At 41.9% G+C, this 23667-nt stretch overlaps 4 protein-coding genes across 9 annotated transcripts in view; 2 read left to right on the plus strand and 2 right to left on the minus strand.

Annotated features, from left to right (window-relative positions):
• The first annotated feature begins 7229 nt into the window (after positions 1–7229).
• On the plus strand, positions 7230–8871 carry LOC110492473 (protein BTG1). Its single transcript, XM_036945793.2, has 2 exons — positions 7230–7811; positions 7959–8871. The coding sequence occupies exons 1-2, from the start codon at positions 7694–7696 to the stop codon at positions 8303–8305; spliced, it is 465 nt and encodes a 154-aa protein (XP_036801688.2). The 5' UTR covers positions 7230–7693; the 3' UTR covers positions 8306–8871.
• A 3050-nt stretch (positions 8872–11921) lies between these two features.
• ognb (osteoglycin, paralog b) lies at positions 11922–14570 on the plus strand. Its single transcript, XM_021566821.3, has 6 exons — positions 11922–12157; positions 12549–12630; positions 12932–13096; positions 13227–13429; positions 13626–13718; positions 13892–14570. The coding sequence occupies exons 1-6, from the start codon at positions 12059–12061 to the stop codon at positions 14060–14062; spliced, it is 813 nt and encodes a 270-aa protein (XP_021422496.1). The 5' UTR covers positions 11922–12058; the 3' UTR covers positions 14063–14570.
• On the minus strand, positions 14570–15830 carry uqcc5 (ubiquinol-cytochrome c reductase complex assembly factor 5). The gene is made up of 2 exons (XM_021566823.3): positions 15517–15830; positions 14570–14905 (listed from the first exon to the last, which is right to left on the minus strand). Exons 1-2 carry the CDS (start codon positions 15671–15673, stop codon positions 14814–14816), a joined length of 249 nt encoding a protein of 82 aa, XP_021422498.1. The 5' UTR covers positions 15674–15830; the 3' UTR covers positions 14570–14813.
• Positions 15831–17464: 1634 nt separating this feature from the next.
• Positions 17465–23667, minus strand: part of LOC110492475 (coiled-coil domain-containing protein 71) — a 57377-nt gene continuing 51174 nt past the window's right edge. For 3 of the 6 annotated variants that reach the window (XR_016487447.1, XR_005036568.2, XR_016487450.1), the window contains one exon: positions 20838–23542. The gene's annotated coding sequence lies outside the window, so the exon portion shown is untranslated. Of the gene's footprint in view, positions 23543–23667 lie in introns of all 6 variants that reach the window. The other 3 variants (XR_016487449.1, XR_016487448.1, XR_005036569.2) reach the window with 2 other exon arrangements.

Consider the following 23667-nt stretch of genomic DNA (forward strand, 5'->3'; position numbering starts at 1 on the left):
AAATTGAGTATGTTTATTGGTCATAGTAAGGATATAGTTAGTATGCCAAAAGTTCTCGGGTGTCGTACTTCTTTCGCGAAAATACAAAGTATATAAGCAGTGGGCCCTATTTATAATAAAATTCTTCCTAAAATGGGCGTGGCTTCACTACGTTTTCAGATTTGAAAAAAAATTTGTGTAAAAATGCAGCCGAAGTCCGGCAAGAGCGGATACAATTTCATTGCTTTAACTAATTATGACAAATGTTAAGAAAATGTTGAGCAATGTAATAAAGTAATTACTTTTCAAATAAGTTACGCTACATTTTATGTTGGCTATGCTGTCCTTAAAAACCGCATAGCATATCATTACAGCAGTAGGTTAGCTAGCTACCTAACGTTAATTGGCTACTAATACATCGAACTTGCCAGTTATATACATGCTATCTAACGAACTACCCAACGTTTATTGACTTGATTATTCACGTCATTCTTAGCTAAGTGGAAAATAGTACATTCACTATCTACTCCAATTTCAGAGTACTCCAGTCTGTCAGAGCACAGAATATATATATATATATTTTTGTTTATAACTAGGCAAGTCACACATTTTTTATTTACCGGCCAAACCGTGATGACGCTGGGTCAATTGTGCACCACCCTATGGGACTCCCAATCACAGCCGGTTGTGATACAGCCTGGATTTGAACCACGATGTCTGTAGTGATGTCCCTATCACTGAGATGCAGTGCCTTAGACCACTGCGCCAATCGGAAGCTCTCACGCTCAACACCTGTTGAATATGGCCGGTGTTGGCATAATTCAATTGTTGCAAGTGTAACCGATGTGAAATGGCTAGCTAGTTAGCGGTGGTGCACGCTAATAGTGTTTCAATCGGTGGACTCACTCGCTCTGAGAAGTAGTTGTTCCCCTTGCTCTGCAAGGGCAGTGTTTTTTATGGCGCGATGGGTAACGATGCTTCGTGGGTGTCAGTTGTCTGTGTGCAGAGGGTCCCTGGTTCGAGCCCGGGTAGGGGCGAGGGGACGGACTAAAGTTGAACTGTTAAATTGGTGCCGTGACCCGGATCACTGGTTGTTGCGGAAAAGGAGGAGGTCAAAAGGGGGGTGAGTGTAACCGATGTGAAATGGCTAGCGGTGGTGTGTGCTAATAGCGTTTCAATCGGGTGACATCACTCGCTTTGAGACCTGAAGTAGTTGTTCCCCTTACTCTGCCGTGGCTTTTGTGGCGCGATGGGTAACGATGCTTCGTGGGTGTCAGTTGTCAGAGGGTCCCTGGTTCGAGCCCGATGGACTAAAGTTAAACTGCAGCACAGCACTGCAACACAAGCAGCACAGTGACTGTCACCAAAGCTCTGGATAACATGAAAAAAGCCTAACCAGCTCCGCTTGGGCGAGTAAAATGGTCAGAGTGAGGCCTTCTCGCATTTGTGTCTGGAAGCTAGCTTGTGAGCTTGACTGCTGTTATGACACCTCAACCAGAGCTGCGCTCTGAATTTGTAACAGGCAACTCGCTCTGAATTTACGAACACAGCTGAAATGTATAGCTAGTCATTTGTTATGCTAACAAGCTAGCAAGAGGTTGCATAGCAATATCATCAACTTCCGATCAAATTATAAAACTAGCTAGCCAGCTATGGGTAACTGTAGCTATAGTGTCCATTATATTTACAGTCATTAGCATAAACAGAGGCAATAAAACAGAGCAAAGACTATTTTGCTGGGCTGTCTATCTCAATTAAATGTAAATTTATTGGCAAGTGAAATAGATAATAAACAGAAGTTAAATAAACAATAAATGTACAGTAAACATTTCACTCACAAAAGAATAAAGACATTTAAAATGTCAAATTATGTCTATGTACAGTGTTGTAATGATGTGCAAATAGTTGAAGTACAAAAAGGAAAATAAATACACATAAAAATAGGTTGTATTTATAATGGTGTTTGTTGTTCACTGGTTGCCCTTTTCTTGTGGCAACAGGTCACAAATCTTGTTGCTGTGGTATTTCACCCAATAGATATGGGAATTTATCAAAATCAGATTTAAAAAAAATGCTCTGTGGATCTGTGTAATCTGAGGGAAAAATGTGTCTCTAATATGGTCATACATTTGGCAGGAGGTTAGGAAGTGCAGCTCAGTTTCCACCTCATTTTGTGGCCAGTGTGCACATAGCCAGTCTAGCGAGGTAGCGAGGTCTGCCTTCGGCGGCCTTTCTCAATAGCAAGGCTATGCTCACTGAGTCTGTACATAGTCAAATCTTTCCTTAATTATGGGTCAGTCACAGTGGTCAGGTATTATGCCACTGTGTACTCTCTGTTTAGGGGCAAATACCATTCCATTTTGCTCTGTTTTTTCGTAAATTCTTTCCAATGTGTCAAGTAATTCTCTTTTTGTTTTCTCATGATTTGGTTGGGTCTAATTGTGTTGCTGTCCTGGGGCTCTGTGGGGTCTGTTTGTGTTTGTGACCAGCTTGCTTAGGGGGCTCTTCTCCAGGTTCCAGGTTGTAGAATTTAACGTCTCTTTTCTGGATTTCGATAATTAGCGGGTATCGGCCTAATTCTGCTCTGCATGCATTATTTGGTGTTTTACGTTGTACATTGAGGATATTTTCTTTGGTTTTTGCATTCTTCATCAAACCATTTGTCATTGTTGTTAATTTTTTTGGTTTATCTGCTTGACATTTTTAGATTTGATAGGGAAGCTGAGAGGTCAAATTGACTGTTTAGGTTTTCTACTGCCAAGTTTACTCCTTCCCTATTACAGTGAAACATTTTGTCCAGAAAATTATTTAGAAGGGATTGAATTTACTGTTGCCTAATTGTTTTTTGGTATATTTACACACTACTTTCCTTCCAGCTATAGTATTTCTTAATATTATTCAGTTCCTTTGGCTTTGATGCTTCATGATTGAGCATAGCTCTGTTCAAGTAGAGTGTGATTTTGTGTGATCTGATAGGGGTGTCAGTGGACTGACTGTGAACGCTCTAAGAGACTCTGGGTTGAGGTCAGTGATAAAGTGGGTTAGGTCTGCTCTAATTAGCATATTTCCCTGTTTCACACCTGGTAGTTTGGTGGATGGGACTACCAGCTCTCTGTAACCTATAAGGCAAACCAGTGGGTCCATCTCCTTTATACCATGGTTCTTGTAGGATGTCAATGTCTGTATTTCCAATTTCTTTGATGAAGTCTGGGTTCCTGTTCTTTAGGACAAAGGCAGACTACCTCAGATCTTGTATATTTCAGGATGAGATAGTAAACGATTTGTGTTCCATTGTGTCTAGTGTAGTTTTGTGTGGTTTAGGCCCGGACCATCACAGTAGGTGTGAGCAGAGCATGTTAAGCATCTGATACATACCTCTTAGGTCGCAGGATGGGGCTTGGGCGGGTGTAATAGGCTGGGCCTGTTACTCTGCTCACGGCCTAGGCATATGTCCTGTTGTCATGTTGAGGTCCTTGTCACAGGGGCGGGGGACATGGGGTGGGCAGAAGGGGAATAGGTCTGATATGGGGGGGCCTATACTGGGTGTGGCCAGGGTTTGCTTGGTGTAGTCGTAGCTGGTTGGGGTGTGGCTGGTGATGCTGTAGTCTGGGTGTAGGTCCTCTTGGTGTGGGTTCTCTTTGTGCAGGTCCTTCAGGAGGGGGTCTCGCAGGTCTGGGAGGGTGTCTCGCTGGTCTGGGCGGGGTGTCCGTTACTCTGTTGCTCCTGTGTGAGGTGCTGGGGCTACGGTTGAGGGTGACATCCTTCAGAGTCCTGGCAAAAGTTGGGATTGCTGCATTGTAACGCCCGGGGTGTAGTGGGGAAAAAGTCAGGCGTAGGAAGCAGAGAGTTCGGGGTAGCGCAAACTTTTAATGCACCACAACGGTGAACAGATGCCAACCAAAACAAATGCCCCAAACACGGGGACTTAAACAGTCCAGCAAAAAACTCAAACACACGGACAACCATGACATACAGACGTGTACACATGTACATCGAATAATCCCGCACAACCAGCAGGCGGGTCCAAGATGTCCCCCACCGGTACCCAGCACCTCTCCTCCGGACCGTACCCCTCCCAGTCCACGAGGTACTGCAGGCCCCTCACCCGGCGTCTCGAGTCCAGAATGGCCCGTATCGTGTACGCCGGGGACCCTTCGATGTCCAGAGGGGGCGGAGGGACCTCCGGAACCTCATCGTCCTGCAGGGTACCAGCTACCACCGGCCTGAGGACACATGAAACGGTTCTAGGTGAGTTTGGTGCTGACTCACCTGGGGTGACCGAGAAGTGTTCCGCCTGCCCTCTCGACTCCCAGACGGGCCCCCCCAGCACCGATCGTCAGTGTGTCCTCTCCGACCACAGCTGGTGAAGGGGGAGACTCCTCCTCCGGTACCCCTCGGCACGGCCCCCCCTAACTCCATAGGAATGGGAGCGGGAGTGCTAGGTGGTGGAACGAACAGGACCCTCTCCGAACGCCCGCGGGCAGCCAGCAGATTGTCCAGCCGGATAGACATGTCTATGAGTTCATCAAGGGAGAGAGTGGTGTCCCGACATGCTAGCTCCTGCGGATGTCCTCCCGGAGACCTCACCTGTAGTGGTCTATCAGGGCCCTGTCGTTCCACCCAGCCCCAGCGGCCAAGGTCCGGTACTCCAACGCGTAATCATGTGCGCTCCTCTTCTCCTGCCTAAGGTGGAACAGTCACTCGGCCCTCTGAAGGGTGATCAAACACGGCACGAAAGCGGCGGGTGAATTCTGGGTAGTGCTCCTATGCCGAGTCTGGGCCATTCCAGACCGCGTTTGCCCACTCCAGAGCACGACCCGTCAGGCAGGAGACGAGGACACTCACCCTCTCCGCTCCCGAGGGAGTGGGCCTCACGGTCGCCAGGTACAGTTCAAGTTGGAGCAAGAACCCCTAACACCTCGCCGCCGCTCCATCATAATCCCTCGGGAGCGCAAGACGGAGAGCGCCGAAGCCGGAGGGGGAGGGAGGAGAAGGTGGATCCAGCGCTGGAGGAACCAAAGGTGCAGAGAGGAGACCACTCGTCTCCCATCGGTCCATTCTCTCCATCATCTGGTCCATCGCCGATCCTATCCGATGGAGGACATGTTCCTCCATCGATGGGAGGGGGTTGGCAGCTGCTCCTGCTGACTCCATATTGAAGGTGCGGGATTCTGTAACGCCCGGGGTGTAGTGGGGAAGAAGTCAGGTGCAGGAAGCAGAGAGTTCAGGGTAGTGCTAACTTTTAATGCACCACAACGGTCAACAGACACCAACCAAAACAAATGCCCCAAACACGGGGGACTTAAACAGTCCAGCAAAAAACCCAAACACATGGGAAAACCGTGACACACAGACACATGTGTACACATGTACATCAAACAATCCCGCACAACCAGCAACCAATCAGCCTAAACCAAACATAGGTGAAACCAATAAACAGAAAAGGGGAAAAAAGGGATCAGTGGCAGCTAGTAGGCCGATGACGACGACCGCCGAGCGCCACCCAAACAGGAAGGGGAGCCATCTTCGGTAGGAGTCGTGACATGCATTGTAGGTGGACCTAGTCGTAAAGGCTGTTTAAATCCAGGATGGTGGTGGGCCAGGTAGACATTAGGTTTTGAGGCACAGTCTTACGAAGTTCTTGCATTCACCCGTTGTATGGTGACAGGGTGAATGTTTTTTTTTGTGGTAGCATGTTGGAGATTTGGGGAAAGTGAAATAAGCTTTTTCAGTCACTCCCTTGAGTGCTGTGGCCACCCTTTCCTGCTGGGCCCTCAGGTAATTTGTGCCTGTGTGAATTATGATGTGGCTGGGGGACCCTAGTCTGCCCTCTGACAACAGCGCCAGGGCATGCCTAGTGTTTGGACACCAGAGTTTAGCCACTTTGTGTTTGGGAAAATGTTTAACCTCTTGAATGTATTTGCCATTTGAGTCAATGAGGAGCACAATCTCTGGCTTTTGTGTGTCCTCAGTGGATGTGTGGGGGTTGTCAAGAGAGCTATCAGGGGAGCTGACAGGGGGGCTGTTAGCGGGGGGTGTCTTTTGGGTTGGTGTGTCCTGTGTTGTCTGTCCCGTTGTGGTGTTGAGGATGTGGTCCGGGTCTGAGATCGGCTGTTCTGCTGGCTTCTCTGGGGGAGTGTCTTGCTCTCTTTCACACCTCAGCTTTCTCACCTCCTTCAGTGCCATGTGTGCCTCTTTAAGTTCTCTCACCTCAGTCCGTAGAGCAGCCAGCTCTCTCAGACAGCCGTCCATCTCCACCTTCTGCCCTCCGGGTCTTGTTGGGGGCGTGTTGTTGTGCTGGTCTGTTTTGTGAGTTTGTTCTGTCTGGATTGTGTGGACTAGCTCTCTGAGCTCCACCATGTCCCTCTCCAGCTCTGTGAATTTATCCCTCTCAATGATGGAGGAGCAGTGCAGTTGTTTGACCTGGGTGTGTTTAGTACTGGGTGGGGTGACAATTCAATTTCAATTCAAGAGGCTTTATTGGCATGGGAAACATGTGTTAACATTGCCAAAGCAAGTGAGGTAGATAATATGCAAAAGTGAAATAAACAATACAAATTAACAGTAAACATTACACATACAGAAGTTTCAAAACAATAAAGACATTACAAATGTCAAATTATATATATACAGTGTTGTAACTATGTACAAATGGTTAAAGTACACAAGGGAAAATAAATAAGCATAAATATGGGTTGTATTTACAATGGTGTTTGTTCTTCACTGGCTGCCCTTTTCTTGTGGCAACAGGTCACAAATCTTGCTGCTGTGATGGCACACTGTGGAATTTCACCCAGTAGATATGGGAGTTTATCAAAAATGGATTTGTTTTTGAAGTCTTTATGGATCTGTGGACTATCCTCATCTGCAGGACATCATCTGCAGGACAGTTTGAAGAGGTGTGATCAGACTCACTCAGGATGGCATGGGAAACATATGTTTACATTCCCAAAGCAAGTGAAATGGACAATAAAAAATAAGATAATAGATAATAGAGCTCTCTCTCTCTCCCTCTCTCTCACTATGAATGTGTAATCAGGTTGGCATAGTAAAGCTTGGCTGGGTCAGTTCAGTAGTCTGAAAAGGGTGTGCAATATTAGGTGTATGCCTTGCTTTAGTTTAGAAATAGTAAAGTGCCGCAAGAAAGAGCTTTTGGCCTGAGTTGTAAAATGTGGTATTTGATGTAGTACATTTTTTAAACTCACAGGTGGCGCTGTGATTGAGTTCTTCGATTGAGGTGCTGCGTCACCATAGAGAAAGAAGCTTTGTGCCGTCATTTAAACAACGTTTGGTCTGATTGGTAGATGTGGCTTTGTGACGCAAAACTAATGTTTAGCAGCTAAGGGGTGGAGTTATCATATTCTATGAACATTACATTAATTATCTGAAAATGTTTTATATCTAAAGTTATTTCTTTATTTTCACTAGATCCAATCAAATTATCGGACGTTTGGTAGGTGCCAAATTGTAGCTCCTAACCCTACATTGTCTCAGTGAATTATTGTGGCTTCCGTTTTGCAACTGACGTTAGCTAGCTTTTACAACTGGACAAAAGAAATACAAACGGCAACTGGTTGTCTCTGGACCTTGTTGTGTAGCCTTTGTTTCAACGGAGGAAAGTCTACATTTAGCTTGACATTTCGGATATAGAGCCAACTTGGGCTCGTTGCTATTCAACGTCTGGCTGATGAGATAAATAGCATCTGCTTCGAAAATGAAAACTGAAGTCTCAACAGCGGCCAGCTTTGTTGCCAGATTGCTGAGAGCAACTGGATACTTGTCGGAAGACCTACTGAAAGAGTTCACCCATTCCTTGGAGGAAGCTTTAGCAGGTAGAGTATGTAGCTAGCTATGTAAAAGCCATTGTTGTGTTGTTGACATTTCAGAGCCTATAGACTACTAGTTAGTTACTATTAAGCAAACTAGCTTAATTACCTCTGAGCTGGGTCTAATGCTTTGCTCTCATTGCCCTCTTACAGAGCACTACCAACACCACTGGTTCCCCCAGGCTCCATGCAAAGGCTCGGGGTACAGATGTCTCAGGATCAACCACAAAATGGACCCCTTGATTGGCCAAGCAGCTTGCACCATTGGACTCACTCGAGAACAACTCTTCTCACTCCTGCCCAGTGAACTGACGATGTGGGTCGATCCGTACGAGGTGTCCTATCGGATAGGAGAGGATGGCTCCATCTGCATCCTCTACGAGTCCACTCCACCAGTGCCAACTAATGCCAACACAACAGACATGGTCAGCTGCAAGGAAGAACTGAGATTTGGAAGGCCAAGCCCCTCCAATTTGTTCATGATGACCGTCTCAAGCTAATGTTTTTTTTATGTTCAGAGCTTTCTCTGTGCACTATTGTATCAGTTCTGCCCCACATTTTGATGTAATTAAGACATTAAAAGGGATTCTTAGGGATTTTGCCAATAAGGCCCTTTTTCTACTTCCCTAGTGTCAGATTAACTCGTGGATACCATTTCTATATATCTGTGTCAGGTATGAAGGAAGTTAAAGCTAGTTTTGTAAGCCAATGGTAACTAGTGTTGGCACAATGACTGGAAGTTTATGGGTATCTGTTAGCATGCTAGCAGATACCATAGACTTCCAGTCGTTAGCAACTTCCTTCATACTGCATGCAGAGACATAAATGGTACCCACGAGATCATCTTACTCTGGGGAAGTAGATAAAGGGTTTCATGGCCAAAACCCCAAAGTATCCCTTTAAAGATTTTAGTATTACTGCCACACCCTGTTTGTTGTGACTCATGAAAATGCTAAATTGTTTTCCATTAGTTCCATGATCTGTAACTTAAGTACTGTCCTGAAGCAAAAATTGTATAGATTTATATTACAATTAGTTGTATTTGTAATAAATTCCTCAAAAGCAACTGTTCCTCTATCAACAATGGACTTGTGTTGGGCAGGATCATGGTTGTGTTCAGTAGGCATGAAAATGCATGTTCTTATTGGACATTCATTCCTCATGTTTAGTGCCCACTGAACACAACCCAGTTGATTGAGGCGTCTGTATGTTAGAGGGTAAGGCTGCCATTGTAAGCTCAGGTGTATTCATTATGCCAATTGTTGCTAAATGTTTTGCAAAAACCGTTTGCTACAAAACAAGTTTCTATTGGATAAATTATGGTAGGTCCCTCCTTGTTTCATTCCGATTGCAATCGTTTGGATAGTAAACCGTTTCTGTTGAAAGAAGTAATGAATACACCCCAGGTGTTGATCAGGTTGAAGATAAGTTGTTAGATGGCGGGATATTTAGGTCACTTGGAGCCTGAACTGCAGCTGACTGAACATACTGATTGTATTAGAGGTTCTGATCTTCCATCCCTTCACGAAAGGCAAAGGAGCAGTGACATAAGCATGTTTGACCACTCCAACTTAGGGGATCAGTATCGCACAAAGGCACTCAGTTGATTTATGAATAACACAGATTTTGTAATGATAGAAGAGTGAAATGGTGGCAGGGAAATGAGCACAGGAGGAGCCCAATGGACGGTGTAACCCTACACCTGCAATGAGGTTGAGAAATTGCATTTCTAGTCTGTAAAGAGCAAAAAGAATTGACTAAGACGGTCAGGAAGAAAACCAGCACACACTCAAGGAATGAAGCTTGGGAAGTAAACTGAAGCTTCAGATTCTCATCGACAAAGCAGATGTATGATAAACAGCTGCTAGCAATTGTAGAATACTTTTTAGGGGAACATATTTGCCGTTGCATACCATCAGAGATGACTTTGTCCTTTCTTTTGGTTTGGTATTTCCATCGACTGCTCTCAATGGGAGTGAAACAATATGCTTTTTGTCTAAAACAAATCATTGATCGGTAATAAGCATAATATAAAATTTTAAAAAGCATTTGTTTTGGCTGGTTTGTTGTCCCTGAAGTGAGATGATATGGACCCAAAAGGCTTGAATCTCTGCTCTTGTCAAAGTAACTCGTTTATCATTAATTTGATCTGTTACAGCAATGAACCATTTCCACATACTTACCTTTTTTCAATAAGACAGGCAGTCATAAAAGGGCAACACAGTTTCAGTGTCTAGGTACGACTTGTCCTGTGCAGCAGATTCTACAAAGACTCCCATTAAACCTCTTTTTATGTCTAAAGCAGACTTCAGTGAAAGTACACCTCTGTTTAAGTAATCAAATCATATCCACATGCTCATGGAGTCCAAGATTCTGAGTAGCAAATAAATGGGGAATAAACTATGGGGGGAAAATGGTCAGTCAAACCTTACACAAAAACTATAGAAACATGTTTGTATCTACTGTATCACATATTAACATGATATGTCTCACTCTGGGAATTCACTTCTAGGACCACACATCTACTTTATAAAAATATAGCCAAAATTCTCATCTCATCACCTTTGAATATACGTGAGATTGCTTTGCAAAAGTGCACTGAGAGTATGATGAATATAATAACGCTAATAATAATGGAAATTACACCATATTGTTATTGCATTAAAATGATGTTAAATATCTCACATAAACCCTGCCAATTGGAAAAATGAGGCATGGAAAAACAAGAGAACAGCCAGAGGAGAACCTTGTATATCTTTTCATGGAAAATTGTGCGAAATGTAGGAAAACTGTCAAGGTACTTAGGATGAGGAATGTTTTTAATTTGTATAGAAGCAAAAGAGAGATAGTTCAATTGTTTATGTGTACAGCCTAGTTTGAGCGCAACAGTTTAAACAAGCCTTACACATACTTTTAGGTATGCATTTGTCTTAATATTGGCTGCTCCCATAGTTGGACAAGCTCTCAAGTAAAACTGTTTTTCTCACATGAACCAAGTTTGAGCAACTGGATGGACACCTGCACTCTGAAAAATTATAGGAGGGGCAGACAGTAGATGCTGACTTGTAACAAACGCTTCTACACAAAACATTTCCAAATAAAACCACGAGAGACCAGGGGAAACATTTTTGTTGGAGTTTTAAGTCAGAAAGGGAGGTGTTAGTAAGAAGAATACATTCCTTTCTTCATTGCTTGCTTTGGCATTAGATTTTATAATCACTTCATGCAAAGGAGTTCTGTCCAAAATTCCAGTAATCATATCCCACTGCTCTTTACGTTTAAGTTCTCTCTCTCTCTCTGCACTCTGTCCACACCACTCAGTATTTTCCAGATAAATAGTTCATGTTTTTAAAAGCCAGCCTTTTTCCATTAACTTTTTCCAACTTTTTTTCCCAACATACACAGCACAGGGGTTTGCCAGTCCATCCTAAAGGGACAAAGGTCTTCTTTTTATTTCAAAGTGAACCTTTCCAACATAATGGTTGAATGTATAGGGATGCAAGGGTCTCTGACAAGTTGCATAAAAACAATAATAAGGCAAACAAGTGGGTTTTACTTGCATTTTACACTCTTGTTATACATGTTAATTTTACACTCTTGATATACATGTTCATCTTTTCATCACTTTATAACACTTTCTAGTCCATAACATCCATAACAATTGGCGTAATGAATACACCTGAGCTTACAATGGCAGCCTTACCCTCTGTAACATACAGACGCCTCAATCAACTGGGTTGTGTTCAGTGGGCACTAAACAGGAGGAATGAATGTCCAATAAGAACATGCATTTTTCCCATTTTCGTGCCTACTGAACACAACCATGATCCTGCCCAACACGAGTCCATTGTTGATAGAGAAACCATAACATCCATAACATAGAGGTTTGTTACAAGAAAAATAAATAAAGATATGTTTGGCTTAAAACCATTAGAGTTGAATGTTTTATTTTCAAATGTCATGAACCGGTGTGGTTTAACCTGAAATGACATGCATCCAAGACCTACTGTCATATTTCACAATTTTCTAAAACATGCCAATTTCCAAAAGCTGTCAAAACTGATGAGAAGGCTACTTTGACAGCAAATATTGGGTTAAGGTTTGTTTCCTAGTCTTACTTAATACTCCACTAGCAGCTTTTCTTTAAAACTGGATGGAAAATTCTCCTGCTCACTCAGATCTCAGCCCAGTACTCACAGCCCTACCCCTCTGTCCTCAGTACGGTTCTGCTCCCATCCCAGCTGTTAGACACAATGATAGACCTGAGGACTTTGTTTTTCACCATTATTCTGGTACCGTGGATGCTCTCTTCTGCAGCAAGAAATGGATACATGGAAGCAAGGAAACCTAAGGTAATTTTTGGAAGTGCATATCTTTTGTAAATGTTTTTGGGAAAATTCATGATTATTTGATTTTGTTTAGAGTTTATGAGAATGTGTTTTTGAGGCAGGATCCATACCTCTAAAAACTTAGCAGAATCTATAATACAACTATAAAGCTTAAAGTTTGCATATGAGAGTTGTAAAAGTCCCACACACCAGGTGCCAAACCCTATCCCTGCCTAAATGATGACTCAACATACATTAGTCTGTGAAGACTATACATTGGTGTCTGAGATTATAAATACTTGCTTAGCAGATAATCAGACCGTTAGGAAAACTCAGTTGGTGTGAAATAAAATAGCCAGCTTATGTCTTCTCTTGTGAGGTGATCTGGGGACATTTCTTCTAAACAATTCCACAGAAAGAGGTTGTGACCATCCCAGACTATGACACCACTGGCGACTCAGATACAAGCCCAGCAGCAGCTCCGAAAGATGAGGGTGGTGAGTTTATTCTCTCGGGACACACTGGAGAAAAGGCATTCACAATCACTTATTTATTAAGGCCATGTGCTAGGTCTAATGAGCTGTTTTCCCCTTTGTGAATGCATTAAACAACCACACATTACAGCAGGAATGTTACATGTAGTGCCCCGTTGACTACTATGGCACACGTTTATGTTAGGTTTCTATAAAGAATGAAGAGAGATGAATTCAGGGAGAGGTTACTTGGCTGATCGATAGGAAAACTTGGAAGTCATTGCTGAAGGAGAATGCATTTAAAGGACATGGCTATGGATTTCAGAGCTGCCCACGTGCCTACTGTGTGTGTGTCTGACTGGGTCAGTATACTGTGAGGAGGTCTCCCCTGAGATGACAGCAGTTCCATCCCTGCCTAAGGAAACTGCCTATCTCTACGCACGCTACAACAAAATCACAAAAATCACCAACAAAGACTTTGCAGACATTGGTTAGTGATTAGAGCAGCTTTGTAACACCGTGGACGTAAAAAAAAAAAAAACATTAATATGTTATTCACTTATCACTCAAACTTTTTTAGTGAACATCTCTAAAGTTTATGGTCTTTTAACATTTTATAGCAACTTTGAGAAGAATCGATCTGACTGGGAACCTCATCTCTGAGATAGAAGACGGAGCTTTCTCAAAGCTTGCCCTCCTTGAAGAGCTCAATCTCTCAGAGAACAAGCTGGCCAAACTACCCATGTTACCTGCCAAACTCATATCCTTCAATGCCAATTACAACCAGCTTAAAACCAAGGGTATAAAGTCAACCGCTTTTAAGGTAAGCCAGAAAGTCAGTCCAAGATTCTGGAGCAAACACTATATATATTTTTTTTTACATACAGTAACATTTTACAGTCTGAGTAATGGTTGCATTGAATGTCAATAGAATTTCAACAACAATTTCTATGCCAAACATGAATCTTACCTGAAATACCCTGTAGTATGTAAACAAAACATCAAATCTCTTTTCTCAGAAACTCACCAAGATGGCGTACCTCTACCTTGGCAATAACGAGCTGGAGGCAATCCCACAACTTCCAGAGAGTCTCCACATTGTGCACCTATATGTCTGTTTACAACTTTGGCTCACACAGCAATAATGTTTAGACAAATATGTATCTTTCACCTAACAAAACATTTTAGAGTATAAATGCAGGTGCAGGCAAATGCATATTGTAAAAAACAAAACAAAAAAGTTTTTACCAACCAACATCTGTCTTCTAATCTACTCCCCCTGCAGAACAATAAGATCACCACGCTATCGGATGAGACCTTCTGCCAAGGCAACAACACTCAGTACATCAGAGCCAACATGGAGGAGGTGAGACTGGATGGCAACCCTCTGATGCTGGCCAAGCATCCCAACAGCTTTGTTTGCCTCAGGGCCCTGCCCATTGGACCGTACCACTGAACCAGTGGGATACAGTCTAGTGAGGACCACAATACTACAGTGAGGGGTTCCCTTGTGAAAAGGGCCAAGGGCATGTAATATGAGAAGTGTGTACTGGTATGTTACGATATATAGAGCAGAGCTATGTAATATGAGAAATGTGTTTGTTTTGTAAGTTACAATTGAATGTCTCTTAGGTCATCTTACCAGCCATGATTGGTTAAATTGGTGTCCTCTTAAGTAGAACAGGAGTTCTCTTACACAACATAACTATATGCACAACTCTTTTGACAATTTTTTATCAATGTTTTATATTTCCAATAACACATCTGGAAATTGCATCCGTTGCATTCATCTACTTTAAATAATAATGGCTAATAAATGTACATAACGTAACTACAATTTGCTAACATTTGAAACGGTTTACCTATATTTTAAATGGGTATAACATGTAATTTGACGTAAATGTTTATATTCATTTATCAGAATAAAAACAATATAAAATGATTAAAACGACACTGCGATGCCTCCACTGAGTAATGTAACCTTTATTAGACAAATATCACATTGTCACATTTGGCTCTGAAAAATGTTTCATCCAAGCTCAGTATCACAAAGAGTACATAAATAAACATGTTTTCATTAAATAGCAGTCTTTTGAACCATCCAGAAATGTTTGCCTCAAGTCCATTGCAATGCAAACACCAGTGTTTGTGTCCCGATCACATCTCAAGTGTTCTACTGCCATTATAGTGGCTACTGGTTCAGTAATTCACTTGGCTACTGGTTTAGTAAGTACAATCAATCCATCCTCGATCTTCTGCTGGTATTCCCTCTCTGACTTCTTTCTTCTGTAGACATCATCTGAGGGAGAAATGGAGATGAATGAAACAAAAGAATGGTTAACTGATTCTATAATTAAAAATATATTAAACTCTTTACAGTAGCTCAACCATTGACTTAATTGCAGAATCTTAGCTTTTTGAAGAGGACCAACAGACTTGTATTGACTGTAACCTCAGCAGTAGCCCAAGTTGTCTGAACCCAATTTATACTACAGTGTCGATTTCAGAGGAACAACTGGAGCAGGGTTTGAATTAGTGACCCTTTGGTTTCAGGACAAGCACCATACAAGCCTGGGCTCTTGTGGCAGAGGTAGTACTCACATTGGGAGGCCACAGGCACACTCCCTTCTATGCATCCACACACAATGTATCTCCATTAAAAGGCCTGAGATATCAAGGACTATCCCACTGTTGACACCACTGTAGTGAACAACTTGAATGTGGGTTAAAACAGAAACGTACAGGGCCAGTGCACTAACGTTAACCACCACCCCATGTTACAACAATAGAAGTCTGGGCTCTTGGCAAAGCAGCAGTTCTACTGTACGTACATCCACATACAGTGATGCTTCAATCGTGTGCGCTAGTTTGACAGTGCAGATAAAATCAGCCAGAGGTTTGAATACTTACAGAATGTCTCCCTTCCAATCCTCACGTTGATCATGACCCATTCCATCACACCTCCAATACAGAAGAAGACGGGCAGAAATCTGTACACTCCAAAGCGACGTTTCCCTGGCACAAGACTCAGGAAGTACTTGATATTTTGACTCTTCCTCTGAAACATTACCTCTTCTGTTCCTCGTGTTTTAACACTCACAGTATTTTCAATTACCTAAGTAGCAAGCAAGGTATCATACAGACTAAGTAAAATGCCGTTAATGATCTATGTTACTTACTTTATCGTCCTTTACCACTGTCTTTATCACGATGCTGCATAAGAGAAGATGGCGTTGCAGACGTCATATATTTAAGCGTTTTCATTGGTTCACGTGACGTCACGCTCTTACCAAAGATATTCAACTACCAACAAGATATCCAACTTCCTACTCCCCTTACCAAAGATTATCAACCACCATCAAGAAGGCTTGATGTATGAGATGAGGGGTTATACATGCTTATGACAAGTCTTAAAATGTATTATAACCACATCATAATACAATTATGGATGAATAATCTATATATAGTTTTTTAAATGTTCAAATAGTTTTCCTTCATCCTGAGTGTAATAGGTATTTATGTCATAAGGGTGTTCACAGGGGGACACCAGGTGCAGGCAGGGTATAATTTCCTCTTTATTTCAGCTATGATACCACCTGTTCAGGTGCGTTGGTTTGCCAATGGAGACTGTGCATCCCTCAGAGGATGCAAATTACTGGCCTTTGTGTGCAGTGTACCTCAAAGAGCATATTTGGTTAAAGCAGTTGTCAACCAGACCAACAAATTTATTTTTGTCTGAGAACAATTAATCCTTGCAAGCTTTCAAAAATGTATGAATTATAATAACACTGAAAACACAGGTCAGTGCACAAGTAAAAAATAAGCTTGTAGTGCAATACAAAGGCAATAAATATGCGCTGATATCAAGCTTCTGCACTACCTTCATATTATTAAAGCATCCAGATTAAAATGTGGAACAAATAATGCACACCTGGTGACTTGGCTCATTGTCTCTAATTAGATGGCACTACTAAAACAGTATTTAGCTAAATGTCAGAATGTTTAATCTTCTCAAAATACCTTGTTACTTATCTATGTGTTATATATCAAATTGATATATTTGATGTAGCTTTAGAACCTCTGATAAACCCAGAATATTTTTGAAGCATAATGAGCCTCTGTCTCTCTGGGGTACACTGGCACAGACAGGTTATCTTCCTCACATCCCCAATCTGTATCTCAGGGGTATGCTGACACAGGCAGGTTGTCTTCCTCAGATCCCCAATCTGTATTTTAGGGGTATGCTGACATAGAAAGGTTGCCTTCCTCATTTCCCAGAGGAAGATCTATAATCACCAACCTCAACACCTTAGAGAGGGATGTGCAAAAAATGTGAAAGGGTTGAAATAGCCTCCTAGTGTCATAACTCATACGTGACAACTGCCCACCATGCGAAAATTAATAGCCTGGTCTCGTAGACTAGACGTAACATAGTAAATGTAAATATAGGACACTCAAAATAATATGCTATTTTACGTTTGATATGGTTACATACGACAGATGGTTACTTAAAAAACACTAAAGCAGGGTGGCTGGTCGGGGTGGATGAGTAGGGGTTGTCATGTCTTTGTCTATGCCGGATTAAGTGATATGACATGCTATTCTATAAAATCCTTTCTCTGTAATTAATATTACCTGATTAAGCTAATCAGATAAATAATTAACTAGAAAGTCAGGGCACCACAAAATAATGTTTATAGAGCTGTTATCTTCCGAATAAACTCTTAAAGACCTGGTAATCTTTTACCTCAATAGCAGTCAATATTTAATCGTCACCTTATTTAGTCTCATCTGAAAGTTGTAAATTCTTGGTTATCTTCACGAACCCTGGCTAACAAGTTAAATCAGCAATACAACATTTGGTTTAATTATTTATTTACTAAATACCTAAATAATCCCACAGAATTACATCTACACAGAATGGATCATACATTGATTACAAATTATGTCATAAAGGAAAACGTCCCTAGCGGACGGAACATATATGACGGCTGGTTACACAAGAAAGGGGGTTGGGTTTGAATGAAAGAGCAGGAAGACTGAAGAACAAAAAGGGTTTTGTGTTTCTATCAAGCCGTAGGCAGCTATGCTATCGTAAATACAGTATTTTATGCATTCTAAATAACTGCCCATTTGGAAAAAGAAAACGCAATAAATATTTACTCTGAGCTGCACTTCGATCAGTTGGTCGTAGACCAGGTTGTCCTTTGAAGAATAGAACGGCTACTTGGTAGTACCGTCATCGTGTGGTAGATGGATACTCTGGCCGTCCTCTCCTAGCCCACGTTTAGAGGGCGGAGTGGGTATCACTTCTAGAGTGAATAGGAGTTCAAAGTTCATACCAGGTTGCCATACTTTTAAGCTCGTGCAATATTCTGGCTGGTATAGTCGAAATTCGTCCTTTCGGCGTGTCGATCGTCACCTTCACATTGAAATTCAATACTAATTTCGTTAGGTTCTTGCTGAGGTTGGCTTAGTTCTGTAGGTGGTCTTTGTCCTTTCAACACGGGGACCGCAAGTCCTCACGTCCTTGGAACAGGAAGTTTAATTTTCATCAAAGGGTTTATACAGTGGTGAAAGAAGGGCGTGTTTCATAGTTTACAACCAAAATCTGTTCACTTGGGCGGGGCCTCTGACTGAGCAGAGTTTACTCTATGACAACCAACTCTCTCCTTTATTAGCTAAAATTACATTTCGTCTTTTCACAAATAGTTTGATATTTAAATATTTAAATTGCACAACAATTCCATGTGAATCTGATAACTAGAATGTGTAGAATTTACAAGATACAGTTTATGTTGTCCTATCATCAGTAATAATGTCTCAGACGCCAACTTATCTGACATCATATTCATTAAGAACCAATGCATATTTTCAACTGGTTGGATTACCGAAATATGGTTTAGTTTCCCACCTTTTGATATTACCAGACTCTCAATGTTAACAAAGGGATTTTCAGGCCTCCCGGGCGGCGCAGTGGTTAAGGGCGCTGCAGTACAGAGTCCCTGGGTTCGCGCCCAGGCTCTGTCGTAACCGGCCGCGACCGGGAGGTCCGTGGGGCGACGCACAATTGGCCTAGCGTCGTCCGGGTTAGGGAGGGATTGGTCGGTAGGGATCTCCTTGTCTCATCGCGCACCAGCGACTCCTGTGGCGGGCCGGGCGCAGTGCGCGCCAGCCAGGATTGCCAGGTGCACGGTGTAGCCTCCGACACATTGGTGCGGCTGGCTTCCGGGTTGGATGCACGCTGTGTTAAGAAGCAGTACGGCTGGTTGGGTTGTGTATCCGAGGATGCATGACATTCAGCCTTCGTCTCTCCCGAGCCCGTACGGGAGTTGTAGCAATGAGACAAGATAGTAGCTACTACAACAATTGGATACCACGAAATTGGGGTAAAAAAAAAAATTAAATTTAAAAAAACAAAAAAAACAAAGGGATTTTCAATAGTCACATCGGTAGAGTAGAGAGAGGAAAAAGGGGAAAGGTATTTATGGGGGTCATAAACCTCCCCAACAGGCTAACGTCATGGCAGGGTATAACAAGAACATCTAGCAACCCAAAGGTTGCTACTACTTAGCATGTTCGCTAACCCTTAACCTTAACTCTTTTAGCTCTCTCCCTTAACCCTAACCCTTTAACCTAACTCCTAAACTCAACCCTAACTTCTAAACTTAACCCTAACTTAGCTTGCAACAGTATGCCTACACAGCTGAGCAAGTGACAATAAGCAGAAGCGTCCAAGTATTTTAAAGGAAAACTCCACAGAAAACTATATTTTTCTATTCGTTTCATTACCCTAGACCATTGTTGATACAGTACCAATATATTTTGCAAGTCAGCAATAAACATTAAGATATAACTTTCAAAATACATAAATACAGTCAGTATGATGCATTTTGGCATCATAAAATGACTGACCATCTATGATATCAAAATTATAATTTCAACCATGTTGAGGCTATATAGTGTTTGTTTACATTTACTTTGTTTACAAACATTGGAGTAAAACAAGCTTATATATTGGTTTCTGATGGGGTAAGACAGTTGAAAAAACAAGTTATGTTCTTCAAGAATCAATGGGTAGATATGAATTTATGTCCAAAAATGGACGAAAAAACCCCTTTAAAACTTCTTAAGGCTAGGGGGCACTATTTTCACGTCCGGATGAAAAGTGTGCCCAAAGCAATCTACCTGCTACTCAGGCCCAGAAGCTAGGATATGCATATTATTAGTAGATTTGGATAGAAAACACTGAAGTTTATAAACCTATTTGAATGATGTCTGTGAGTATAACAGAACTTATTTGGCAGGTGAAACCCAGAGGACAAACCATCCAGGAATACATTTTTTTAGGTCACTTTTAAATGGTTATTAAAGGGAAATCTAGAATTCTAAGGCAGTTGCTTGCCGTTCCTATCGCTTCCACGGGACGTCAACAGTCTTTAGAAATTGGTTGAGGTTTTTCCTTTGAGAAATGAAGAAGTAGCCCTGTTCAGAACGAGGTTTGAGTGAAGTGTACTGTTGTGGTTGAGGCGCATGACCTGAAAGCTCCCTCCACTTTGTTTTCCTATGGTATTTAACACAGTTTATTCAGTCTTAAATTGTATCAATTATTTACGTTTAAAATACCTAAAGTTGGATTAGGAAAGTTGTTTGAAATGTTTGGATCAAGTTTGCAGGTAACTAATTAGATAATGTGTAGTCAGTCATGTTGCGTGAGTTGGAACCGGTGTATTTTTCTAAATCATACGCACCAAATATATTGACATTTTGGATATATAACGACAGAATTTATCGAACAAAATGAACAGAAGATTTTCAAAGGTAAAGCATACATTATATGTTATATCTGACTTTTGTGTTGTGCCTGGCGGGTTGAATTATGAATTTCATGTGTATGTTTGCTGGGGTGCTGTCCTCAGATAATAGCATGGTTTGCTTTCGCCATAAAGTATTTTTGAAATCTGACACTGTGGCTGGATTAAGAAGAAGTTCTTCTTTAAACCCATGTTTAACACTTGTATTATTTATGAATTATTATTATGAGTATTTCTGTTTTTGAATTTGGCGCGCTGCTATTTCACTGGGTGTTAAATCAATCCCGTTACGCGAAGGGATCACTAAGTGAACAGTCACAATATATATCCTTATAGTGACAGCTCTTGAATGACACTAGGTAAATCATTATTAGTTATTGCTGCTGTCGTGGAAATTACCACCAGGGACACCTGCAGTCAATCTTAAATGAATCATTATTAACAGCAAGCAGGAGAGGTTCTAAAAAAATCAATGCACCATAGTACACGTCAGTCAGGAGCTCCATCAGGGCAGTCCTGTTAGTTCTTATATACTGCTTACACAGACAAGTTATATTTGCATGAATGACATTCATAATTTATCATTAACTTTTGGTTCATACATGTGACCGACCAATACCTCATGAGGCTTCTTCTCTCCTAGCTTAGACCTGGAAACAGATATCCCTTTCCCTTCTCAAAACAATGTTCTGGGCGTACTGCCAAATTGCCTATACTGATAGTGAGAATTCCTCCCAGCACGATCAATCAGTCACTTGCATGAACCCAGCCAAATTGGTTATTAGAAAAGCACAAACATTTACCTTCACATTCCCTCCTCGTAATACTCTGAAATTATCGTAACATTTTAAGGTATTATATATATTCTAATCAAAAGGAGGTTCTTCTATGAAGTAGGCGGAATTAAAACATAAAACCAGACACCTCATGTTTTCAAACCCCTTTACTTTGGGTTGAACTATCTAAAATACACACAAGGGATCTGTAGACTCAGATAGTTTCCATAGCACTTACAACTTTCTACTGCAATGGTTTTATAGGTAACTTAAGACCTTCTTTTCATACAGTTACACATACAGTGCATTTGGAAAGTATTCAGACCCCTTGACTATTTCCACATTTTGTTACGTGACAGCCTTATTCTAAAATTGATTAAATCATTTCCCCCCTCAATCTACACACAATACCCCATAATGACAAAGCAAAAACTGGTTATTTATTTTTTGCAAAAGAGATATATATATATATATATATCACATTTACATAAGTGTCCAGACCCTTTACTCTGTACTTTGTTGAAGCACCTCTGGCAGCGATTACAGCCTCGAGTCTTCTTGGGTATGATGCTACAAGCTTGGCACACCTGTATTTGGGGAGTTTCTCCCATTATTCTCTGCAGATCCCCTCAAGCTGTCAGGTTGGATGGGGAGTTTTGCTGCAGCTATTTTCAGGTCTCTCCGGAGATGTTTGATTGGGTTCAAGTCCGGGCTCTGGCTGGGCCACTCGAGGACGTTCAGAGACTTGTCCCGAAGCCACTCCTGTTTCGTCTTGGCTGTGTGCTTAGGGTCATTGTCCTGTTGTAAGATTAATCTTCATCCCAGTCTGAGGTCCTGAGCGCTCTGGAGCAGGTTTTCATCAAGGATGTCTCTGTACTTTGCTCCATTCATCTTTCCCTCGATCCTGACTAGTCTCCCAGTCCCTGCCGTTGACAAACAACCCACAGCATGATGCTGCCACCACCATGCTTCACTGTAGGGATGGTGCCAGGTTTCCTCCAGACGTGATGCTTCGCATTTAGACTAGAGAGTTTATTATTGGTTTCACCAGGCCAGAGAATATTTTTTCTCATTGTCTGAGTCTTGAGGTGCCTTTTGGCAAACTCCAAGCAGGCTGTCATGTGCCTTTTACTGAGGAGTGGTTTTCTGTCTGGCCACTCTACAAAAGGCCTGATTGGTAGAGTGCTGCAGAGATGGTTCTCCCATCTCCACAGAGGAACTCTGGAGCTCTGTCAGAGTGACCATCAGGTTCTTGTTCACCTGCCTGACCAAGGCCCTTCTCCGATCGCTCAGGTTGGCCGAGCAGCCAGCTCTGGGAAGAATATTTTGGGTTCAAAACGTCTTCCATTTAAGAATGATGGAGGCAACTGTGATCTTGGGGACATTCAATTCTGCAGAATATTTTTGGTACCCTTCTCCAGATCTGTGCCTCGACCCAATCCTGTCTTGGAGATCATCGGACAATTCCTTCGACCTCATGTCTTGGTTTTTGCTCTGACATGCACTGTCAACTGTGGGACCTTATATAGACAGGTGTGTGCCTTTCCAAATCATGTCAAATCAATGTAATTTACCACAGGTGTACTCCAATCAAGTTGTAGAAACATTTCAAGGATGATCAATGGAAACAATGCACCTGAGCAATATTCTGAGTCTCATGACAAGGGGTTTGAATAGTTATTCAAATAAGGTATCTTTTTTTATATAAATTTGCAAAAATGTCTATAAACCTGTTTTTGCTTTGTCATTATGTTGTATTGTGTGTAGATTGATGAGGATTTAAAAAAACATATACTTTTTTTAGAATAAGGCTGTAACGTAACAAAATGGGGAAAAGTGAAGGTGTCTGATTACTTTCCGAATGCACTGTATGCTTCATTACACTATTTCATTTATGGATTTTGGCAATGACATTACAGCTGGAGCTTTTGACGCGAGTTGTTTGTTAATGACAGATCGGTATCTCAATGCATTTTTTGTCTAAATTACTATGCAGTTTGCAGACCTCCACAATTAACCTGATACTCCAAATGAACAATTTTGGACAAGCCTAAATCAATTACGAGCATGGTTAACCCCTCCCCCAGCACTCATTCTTCTGCCGTTTCTTCATTTTCTTCTTTAGATAGTATTTCAGTTTGTCCTCCCAATGGCACATGTTCAAAGTGGATGGCCCTTGATAATGATCTGATTTTCCCAAGCAGACAAATCACCCACCTGAGCCGCCACTGTCCTTTACGGTCCATTATGTCTTGTACATTTTCCTACCAAGTAGACAAGCAGCATGAGAGAAGTTTGGACAGGTTCTCTCTCCATGCTCACTCCACGTGGACTCATGTCGCACTCCTGAGAGAAAAGGCATGAGAGAAAAGGCATGAGAGAAAGGTCAGTTGATAGCTTCAACTGGATGCTGTGTACAGGTTTCTGGCTTGGACTCAGGAAGAAGAGGTGAACGCCATTGTTGCTATTAC

The sequence above is a fragment of the Oncorhynchus mykiss genome, chromosome 16 (genome assembly GCF_057628025.1).
Source record: "Oncorhynchus mykiss isolate SJ-2025 chromosome 16, ASM5762802v1, whole genome shotgun sequence".
Taxonomy (NCBI): Eukaryota; Metazoa; Chordata; class Actinopteri; order Salmoniformes; family Salmonidae; genus Oncorhynchus; species Oncorhynchus mykiss.